Below are 10,513 nucleotides of genomic sequence, written 5' to 3'. Positions count from 1 at the left end.
CAGTTTGAGCTGAAGTTGCTTTTGAACACCTTACTAGTTCTGGTTCAATAAGTAAAGGTGATCTTCCTAGCTCGAGTTTATTCATTTGACTATGGTTACATGGAACGTAAAAACAGGCCTACCAATGTTAATCTTGATGGAACTGGGAATGGTATTGGCCTGAATGCGATACAGACTTTTTGTCTTGTGAGGAACACTCCTTTAATTTTTGGTGACCTCTTTATTAATGATAGCGCACATTGGACATTACTTCTTTTGTTACTTCAGATAATGAATGTAGTTTTTTCCCCTCGACTTACCGAGGGAATGACTGTTTATCTGAAACACCTAATAAATGAACACCACGAACTATTTAAAAAAACCTATGCACGTCGACTTCTGCCGAAACACCATCTGATGATCCATTATCCTTCATGCTTGAGGAAAGTTGGTCCATTATTGCATATATCGACCATCAGATTTGAGGCTAAGCACAAGTTTTTTAAAGACTCAATAAAAAACTTTAAAAACATAACAAAATCTCTGGCCAAGGCCCATCAAATGGCTATGGGTTTCACATTGGCACAGAATGAGCCTAAATAAATTGGAGCATGGGCCAATGAAATTGTTTATTGATGAGTTTGATATTCATGAATATTTTGCATCAACACAGGATTTGTGTTGCACGTCATGGGTGAAAGTGGATGGCTGTGAGTATAGGGAGGGTTTAATCGTTTGTACAGGTGTTGAGGATGAATTGCCTCTATTTTGTAAGATAGTGAAAGTGTTACTGTGTGGTGGTGATGTTTCGTTTGTTGTCCGTGAAATGATCAATAATGGGTTTGATGAACATTTCCATGCATTTATTGTCTCTCATACAGAAAAAGAATACTTTGTTATCAAGTGCTCTGATCTTTTGGCACCCAAATGTTTTTCTTTACAAAATGCATATGGGCCAGACGCAGGCAATATGTATATTGTCCCTGTCTTTTCCTTGATATAAAATTGCTGTGAGGAAAATAAAAACAATTGAAATATGAAATGGCTTAATGTTTTGCTTTGTTGTAATGGTAACACTTGTTGTTGATATACTCAATTGTAGTGTTAATTAACAATGAAGTAGTATTTCAACTTGTACCAATTAACTCTGGTGGAGTTAAAATAAGAACTCTATGCTAGTGTTATTATTTTAACACTCTGTGTTAGTGTTATTTAACACTGGTGAGTGAGGATTATATATACTCTGGGGTAGTGTTAAGTAACACTGAGAGAGTTGTTCGATTTACTCTGGTGGAGTTAATTAAACAACTCTATTATTTTAACACTCAGTGTCAGTGTTATTTAACACTGGCCAGTGAGGATTATATATACTCTGGGAGTACTCTCAGAGTTAAATGTACTCTGACCGATTTGCTGTGTGTTATTACCCAGAAAGTACACAGTGACTACGTATGGTAACTGTACCGTAAAGTAAAGTGTTACCCCCCCCCCCCCCCCCCCCATGTAAATGATGGCAATGAAACCCTCCCTTCAGTCACATCCTATTATAGCTTGGCTGACTCATTTGTTTCTCGTTTTATACACTTATTTGCAGTATTTCCTGTTTATCTGTTTATCCATTCTACTATAGTAGACTATTTCTTATCACTTCTATTGTACACGTGGAACTGGCAAGTGGTACACTTCAGTCTCATTGTGCATGTACTGCACTGCATTTAGAAGTAGGTTACGTTGTAGGCCTACGTGTATGGAAAGACAATGACAATAGCATTCCATTCTACTCGATTCACAGCCACCACAAAAACATGCGTGCACACACGCACGCACGCACGCACGCACGCACGCACGCACACACACACACACACACACACACACACACACACACACACACACACACACACACTCACACTCTCACACACACACACACACACACACACACACACACACACACACACACACACACACACACACACACACACACACACACACACACACACACACTCACTGACACACACACACACACACACAGATTTCACTCCTGCATGAGCCCCGACTTTATAATACTTTTTCTTTCTATAACCCTTTCCTTCTAAAATTAACTCACACAGCACAAAAGCAGATTACCAGTACATTACCGGTAACAGTTTTTGGTTTTGAAAGATGACCTATGTTCCTCCAGTGATCAAGACTGCTGATGCGAGGAACATCCCTGACAGCAAAATTAATGAATTTATCATCAGAGGAGAAGTGAGGTTGACATTCTGGACAATCAACCGCATCGGCAGGCGACTACATAATTATATGGATAAGGCCTGGAGAAAAAGAAAAAGAAAAAAGGTGCTTTAGTATCTCTATCACCTGCTCAAAAGACAATTACCTGGCTGAAGGGATGCTGACAGGGGGAGACACAAGGGTCAGATGTCATGGGCCCAGAAAGAGAGGGGCCCTCATTATCTTATACATATTGGGTGGTGGATGGGGGGTGGGGGAGTTTGTTTTGTTTTTATTATTGCTAGGTTAGTGCGAGAGGGACAGGAAATGACTGGGGAGAGAGTTGGGGAAGGAATAGCAATTGACCCGGGCAGGAACTGAACCCAGATTACTTTAACGAGTCACTGGCCCTACCTGGCTGATGGCATTGAAGTAAAAGATTTTATTCCTTGTGACGTATTGATAACAAGGTGCAGAGGGGGTGCATACATCCTGACTTCCAATAGATCAGAGGTTAATCCTGGCCAGGAGGAAGGTGACTAATTAGGTAATAGCAAGAAGAGGGCAGACAATTCCCCTTTTGTTAGTGACAAACCTACAGCCAGGGCTCTAAATTAACACCAGACAACCAGCCAAATGCTGGTGAAATTTCAGCTTGGCTGGTAGAAAAGACCAACTTACTAGCCACTTTAACCCATTAGTGAGTGTGTATTGGTAGCCTGATTATCATCGACTTTCAAATCTTTTCGAGACTTGGTCTGACCAAGAGCATAACAATTAACATTTCCCAAACGTATTTCCCAAACAGCCTCCCTTTGTTTGCTAATTATTATTTGCTTCCCAACAAAGTGGGAAGAGTTCCCGATTTTACGGGAGCTCAGAAAGTACTTGCATTGCTCTTGACCTGACTAGCAGCAACGCTGAAGGTGTTGCGTCACTAGAAGGCACGGCCTGGCTAGTGTATTGGGCTAGTTAGAACTACTTGCCATTTTGGCTGGTGATGAAAAAGTTAACATAGAGCCCCCCTGCCTACAGCATCATCAAAACCAGTTCAGTTAGAGCAATGGGGGAGTGTAACGGTTCTTGTCACACGGATTGAAGTGATAAGCTGACAACATTATGAATAGAATCATGATTTTGCGTTCTATATTTTTATCGTCATTAAAAGAGAAATGTGTTTGTTTGTTGTTCTGCAAAACAGTCAGACAATTAAAGGAAAGAAGGTCTATACTCCCTAAAACGTACACTGAATAAAAACAGGCTAACTCCTTAAACAGAAAAATGAACAACAGGAAACATGCGGAGAATGCTAATCTCAGATGGTGAATTTGAAGTTGGAAGATAGGAAATGTGTCTGTCCGGATGTCACGTATTCTAGAATAATAAAATGACAGCGCGGAGAAGAGAGACCCAGGGTGGAATGTCAGTGTCAGGTTGCTGTAAGCCACTTACTGGCCAAAGTCTTCAATACTCACTGTGTAAGTATCTCTTTATTGATGGTTGACAGATCTTGACACACATCATTATATTACTAGAGAGAAGCATCAATTCAGTCTTGCCCTTGATTGAAGGTCACATTATTGATTGATTGATTGATTGATTTTGTTTATTGACATTGTAAAGCATTAAAAACGGTACAAATAAACAAGCCAATAAATATGTCTTGAAAAACTTGTACAACATGTACACCCATGATTGTTCATTTGAATTTTACTCTCATTCAGAGACAAATACAAACAATCATTGACACCCCATATTTTACAGTGCACGAGTGACTTTCTGCTTTGATTCATAATGGCCTCAACCCTAGTTTTACCGTTTTACACAGGCAGTCATGGGTAAGTGGTCAGGGTGTCAGACTTGTTGCCCAAAAGGTTTGCCGGTTCGACTCCTCGCCCACCAGGTTCGTTGGGGGAGTAATTAACCAGTGCTCTCCCCCATCCTCCTCCATGACTGAGGTACCTTGAGTATGGTCCTGCCGCACTCCTCCCTTGGGGCGCTGTTTGGAGATTCCCCCATGCACAGGTGAGGAATAAATGCAAATGTGTTGTGTGCACTGAGCACTCTGTGCTATGGAGTGTTGTGTCACAATGGAGTGCTGTGACAATGGGAGTTTCCCAGGTGGGTTTTCACAGCAGACCATGTAGAAATGGACAGATGGAAAAAAGGAATTTATAGACAGACACATACAGAGAGAGCAAACAACTCATGTACTAAGGAGTCAGCATTACCCAGACTTGTCCTTATCCTGACACATGAACGTGCACACACGCACACAGGCACGCACACACACACACACTCACACACACACACACACACACACACACACACACACACACACACACACACACACACACACACACACACACACACACACAGAGTCATCATTACCCAGACTTGTCCTTATGCTCACACACACACACACACACACACACACACACACACACACACACACACACACACACACACACACACACACACACACACACACACACACACACACGCACGCACACACACACACACGCACACCTACACACACCTTCTTTCCCAGCCCCATCAACATGCCAACGCAAAGGAAAAAGCATCCAGGAGTTTATCTCACCCCAAAGTGTTAATGGCTGCTATGAGCTGACATCAAAATGTGTTGGGGGATTGATGCTGTTCCTGAGCGACCAAAGGGTGTGTGTGTGTGTGTGTGTGTGTGTGTGTGTGTGTGTGTGTGTGTGTGTGTGTGTGTGTACGTGTGTGTGTGTATGTGTGAGTGTGTATGTGTGTGTGTGTCTGTTATGAAATTGGGGAAGGAGTTTGTGTGTGTGTGTGTGTGTGTGTGTGTGTGTGTGTGTGTGTGTGTGTGTGTGTGTGTGTGTGTGTGTGTGTGTGTGTGTGTGTGTGTGTGTGTGTGTGTGCATGTCTGTGTATGTGTGTGTGTGTGTGTGCGTGCCTGCCTGCATGCGTGCGTTTTCAGGGTAGCGTGTGAAGATATGTAACGGATGATACTATTTCAGGCCCACTTGGCCTTTTGAACCCAGTCTGCCGTGTAGACTACTATTTATACCCACTCCGTGCATTATCACTGCAACAGGGTGAGATATGGCCTTGTTATTTAGGGTCTGGGGCTTGGGGGCAGTTTTATTTTGATCTAGTGTGTGTGCCTGTCTTTGATGGTTGCAGAGCTGACTGCACTTTCAAACAGGAAGAAAAAACAAAACAAGTGACCACCAAGGCATTAGATGGAGTACCTCGAGGTGTGTGTGTGTGTGTGTGTGTGTGTGTGCGCGCGTGTGCGCGCGCGCGTGTGTGTGTGTGTGTGTGTGAGAGAGAGAGAGAGAGAGAGAGAGAGAGAGAGAGAGAGAGAGAGAGAGACAGACAGACAGACAGACAGATAGAGAGAGAGAGAGAGAGAGAGAGAGAGAGAGAGAGAGAGAGAGAGAAAGAAAGACAGTGTGTGTGTGTGTGTGTGTGTGTGTGTGTGTGTGTGTGTGTGTGTGTGTGTGTGTGTGTGTGTGTGTGTGTGTGTGTACATGTGTATGTGTGTGCGTGCGTGTGATAAGGCTACTGAGATTATGATTTCTGACTCCAGTAAGTGAGCTCGAGTCATTACTACCCTTGAAAGGATTGGCGGCCTGCACAGCAGCAGCATGTGGGTGGCCTATTCTCTGCTCTTGTTCAAACCCCTTAAGAAAGAAAGAAAGAAAGAAAGAAATGTGTTTTTCTTTTCATGTTGCAAAGTCTAATTTAGCACAGCTTGTCTTCCCTTATGCACTCATTAGGCAACTTTTCTTCTCTTAGTTTTTTCCCATTCCTGTGTTATATTTTCATGTCCTTCTGACCCCTTTTTATTTTTATTTTTTTATTAGTTACCAATCTATTTATTTTCTTTCCTTTGTATTTGTCCTTAAAGGCCATCCTGTCTAACTCCATTTAAGGTAGGCCTATATGTTCTATTATCAATGTGGCAAGGCATAACACATCGTTGAAGCCTTCTGTTCAGAATGTGACACATGGGATGCAAGCCGCTGTTGTTTTCCACCCAGGTCGGCTGCATATATTAGTGGACATAATCATATTTAAGCTGGGTTCATTAGCTAAAGCGGGGAATCGGTATTCCTCTGAGCCTGCCTCGTCACACTCTACCCAAATGGGAGCAGCATCGCGCGCCTCTGAGGAGTAGTGCGAGCGCGAGGACAAATCGCTAATGCATTTTAAAGTGTCCACGCGCCTGCACCTGATAAATAATCCACACAGCTGGGAGCTCAAATTGAACCCTTCTGCCGGAGAGGCCCTTTGTCGCGAAGAAGAAGAAGGTGAAGTGCAAGTAAGGTGATGTGTTAAGAGTGTTTACATGTGCTCTGTCGTTGAATAAGGTAGGTGGTCTTGTTAAGCCACATTAAATGAGCGGGAAATGCTGGGTTGAGAGCAGCAAACGGAAAGCCTATCCCGCTGTTCTGAGAGGCCATTTAGTCCGCTGTCCATTGTAGATTCCTGGCATCCTGCACTCTGTGGGGAACAAACATATCTGGAAATAGCGCGCAAAAGACAGTAATAAATTAAGAGTGTTTTTACCTACTAGAACCCATTTCAGGAAACGTGTGAGCTGTTATGATTGATACGCAGCGAGGCTAAGGTTGGCTATCTAGGCTATTTAATGGCAATATGCTAGAGGCACCCATAACCCTGATGCTATTTAGTGTCAACCACGGGTCAATAAAACCAAAGAGATTGCCTGTGGAGGCCTATAAATGGATGGTTTGGTTAATTGATGGCCTTGGCCTGCTCTTGACACGACTCATGTCAGCATCAGTCATTAGGGCCCACTAGGCCTTTTCTGGGTGTGTATGCGCTGCCAGAAGCTTAGGCCTACCGCGTTAGTTCCATCCCGAGGTCTGTGCCCTATCTCTGTCAAAGTCTGTTTATTTAAGTAAACCAGGCTATCGTGGCTGTATGGATGTACTATAAATATAATAGCATTCATTCTGCCATGGGTCTGACTTTGAAATTCAAATCAAGGTGCCCTACTTCCTTGCTTAAAGTTGGCCAAAGCTGTAGATCATTAGACGTTCACCTTGTTTTCACCTCTGATGCAACAAAGACGCCATGGTGGTCAAGCCTTGTTTAGTTTTTTTTGCTCTTATCGAACGAACTGGCTGCTGTCGAAACTTCTGACCTGCACTTTCGGCCCACAGACCTTAGGTAAACATAACTGGTCAATGAGCATGTGTCATCATATCCTTTAGACTACCAACCATCTCTGACAACTCAATGCAAGTTACCTAATCAATTGCAAAGCGTCTTGACATCTCTAGAGAGATGTGAGTGATGTGTGCTTTAAGTGCCGGAAAGTCAAGTGGGGCCAGTCAGGAGGAATTCTCGTGGAGCACCTGGTCAGCAGGCGCGTGCGTCTCTCTGCCGTAGCCTATCCTACACAATAAATTCTGCAGTGCTCATTTAACACTTAGAGAGTTCATTTGAGTCCATTTGGACTTAAATGAACTCTGTAAGTGTTGAATTAACACCACAACATTTACTGTGTAAGTGCCGCGTTGCCCTAATAGGCCTATCCATGAAAACGTCGTTTAGTTTTCGTTAGAGTCGTTTAGTTTTAAGTGCCTCTGTTGCATTAATTTTGGATAAGCTCGCACATTCATTTTTTTTAAATAAAGTTGTTTTGCATTGCAACTGCATTTTGTTTCTCAGACAGAAGGTAGCCTATATGTCTACTTAAAAATGTGATGTTTATGTGACACCAAGGGTTAAACGAATGACGCGTCCTGACGTGAAACTCGCCAGCGTTCTCGACAAAAACCCTGGCAGATAGCCCATTGCAGCAATAACACAAGTAAAAGCATTTTGTGAGAGCACAATCAATTTAATCACTGCTGTTGTCATCACTGTAATTGGAACCTCTGCAAAGTGCTCTTTACAATACAATACAATTCATTAAAAAACGGTGCGGGTTCACAATGACACTTTATTGCACACTCGTCCAGACGGCGACCTTGATACAATGATTCACAAGGCATGAGTAGCTGCTACACCAAATACCACACCGGCCGAGAAAGACACGGGCTGGGGACAACAAAAAGCGTCAGGAGATGAAATAGGCTATGAGGCTCCAAATGGCACCTTTTGTGCATTCGTTTGCTCAAAAATACACTTAAGAAGTGGGGGTTATCAACTAAATGGTAGGCCTTACAAGACAATAAATAGATTAAAAATAAAATGACGTTCAACATTTTAAGCTCGTTAAAGCCTCCCGTCATTCATTCAACTATGGCAACAATTTCACACTTTCCCACCTCCTATAGCCTACAGTGTCAGTCTCCGGAATTGTAGTGTATAGCAAATAAATACTGTACAAACTAATTGTTTAATATAAACAATTCTCTTTCGTACAATTTGCACATAGGTAATGAGGTAAAACAACAATTGTACATTCATCGATACTTAGACTATTTACAGGGTGTGGAACTCCGAGGAGTTGTGTAAATCATGGGCGAAGTCAGGCCCTTCACTCTTTAAAAAAAGAAAAGAAAAAAGATAGAACATCTGGTTCCTGAAACGCGCTCTCTCTCTCTCTCTCTCTCTCTCTCTCTCTCTCTCTCTCTCTCTCTCTCTCTCTCTCTCTCTCTCTCTCTCTCACACACACACACACACACACACACACACACACACACACCGGTAATATATTAGCAAATCTGCTTTACGCGGACCCCCAATAAAGCAGGGTCCTTTTGTAGATATTGAGCCATCGTCCAAGAGAAATGTTTGCATGGACTACAGGTGACCGTGCATGGGTCTAGCAAGAAGTGTTAGTGGGTCTTGATAAGTTGTGCTTGGGGCGAATTCACGCTGTAACTTACATTTTACGCAGCAAAGCATGATAATTACATCTGAAACATTTCTACAATTGTGATTCGGAATGTGAATGGTTCAGTTTACCGTTCCTTTCCAAACTGCAGTCGCTGCTGCCATTGCAGTCCGACCATGTCCCGCCTATGCTCGGGTCCAGAGAATTCATTAATCCCCCTGAACAGCGCGAAAGGTCACACGAGCTGACATGTAACCTGCGGTCCGCCTGGCGCGGACAGCACAGTAGTCTTTTGAAGGCTTTCCTAAAGTCCGGGCTCCGGCAGTAAATGATGGGGTTGAAGGCGGAGTTCACGTACCCCAGCCAGTTCAGGAACACGAAGAGGTTCTTGTCCACCAAGTCGTCGCAGAACACCCTCACGACGTTGACGATAAAGAACGGGAGCCAACAGAGCGTGAACGTACCCATGATGATGCCAAGTGTTTTCAGCGCCTTCTGCTCTTTTATGGCAAGGATCTTGGGGGGTCTTTTCCTATTGGGCTTGCACTTAGACAGGCTCTGGTTGTTGTAAAACCTCCCCTCGCACTTGTCGATTTTCTGCAGCTGAAGCTTAGCCTCGCGGTACACCCGCGCATAAACAAAGATCATGACCACCAAGGGAATGTAAAACGATATGATGGATGAGGCGATAGCGTACGCCCGGTTGGTGACAAAATCACAACACTGTGGATTGTCGTAGCACGCCGTCTCCTCGTTGTCCCGCGACCAGTGCATTAAAATGGGAGGGAAAGACACCAGAGCGGAGATAGCCCACACGCCACACACCACCACCTTTGCCCTGTTTTTGGTGAGCAGGCTCTGGTACCGGAACGGAGAGGTGATGGCGATGTACCTGTCTATGGCAATTACGCACAGAGTCTCAATACTGGCAGTGACACAGAGAACGTCCACGGATATCCAAAACTCACAGAAGAAAGACCCGTACAGCCACACACCCTTCACTTCCAGCGCAGCGCCAAAAGGGACCACAAGCATCCCCATAATCAGGTCCGCGCAAGCCAGGGATACTATAAACACGTTGGTCAGCGTCTGAAGTCTCTGGTTCTTGGCGATGGCTACGATGACTAAAATATTACCCAGGACAATCATCAACACAATGGTACCCATGATCATTCCCATGCCAATCATCCATTGTTCCGACAAAGGAGTCTCCGGGGAGTTCGGGTCCTGTGTCCCGCGGTTCGAGTCATTGCTGTAGGTCACAGGCGGTGAACCATCCCCCATGGCGAGCGATGCTCTTTATGGCGAGTAGTCGAGTTCATTCAGGACGCCGCTCTTGCTCTCGGAACTTCGGCTAGTCCGTCTCTGGTGCGCACCGGCGCTCTGCTGCGCTGTGCCCGTGCGTCCATTCAGCGATTCTTCCATCTGGCGAATAGCTTCAGTGAGCGTAAAGCGCTCCGCAAACGGGAGCTAAAGCTGTGACATCACACAGCTTGTCATCCAATTGGACGGCCC

General features: G+C 44.2%; 2 protein-coding genes across 2 annotated transcripts in view; one reads left to right on the top strand and one right to left on the bottom strand.

Annotated features, from left to right (window-relative positions):
- ccdc186 (coiled-coil domain-containing protein 186) overlaps positions 1 to 3,403 on the top strand; it is a 16,839-nt gene extending 13,436 nt beyond the window's left edge. Inside the window, exon 5 of the mRNA XM_063221449.1 lies at positions 3,392 to 3,403. Within this exon, the coding sequence (XP_063077519.1) occupies positions 3,392 to 3,403 (12 nt within the window). The remainder of the gene's footprint in view (positions 1 to 3,391) is intronic.
- Positions 3,404 to 8,044: 4,641 nt separating this feature from the next.
- adrb1 (adrenoceptor beta 1) overlaps positions 8,045 to 10,513 on the bottom strand; it is a 2,546-nt gene continuing 77 nt past the window's right edge. Inside the window, exon 1 of the mRNA XM_063221098.1 lies at positions 8,045 to 10,513. This exon is cut by the window's right edge and continues 77 nt beyond it. Coding sequence (XP_063077168.1) covers positions 9,092 to 10,282 — 1,191 coding nt within the window. The 5' untranslated portion in view covers positions 10,283 to 10,513 and the 3' untranslated portion in view covers positions 8,045 to 9,091.

This window comes from Engraulis encrasicolus, chromosome 17 (genome assembly GCF_034702125.1).
Source record: "Engraulis encrasicolus isolate BLACKSEA-1 chromosome 17, IST_EnEncr_1.0, whole genome shotgun sequence".
Classification (NCBI taxonomy): Eukaryota; Metazoa; Chordata; class Actinopteri; order Clupeiformes; family Engraulidae; genus Engraulis; species Engraulis encrasicolus.
This window is presented reverse-complemented; position numbering and strand designations above follow the sequence as displayed.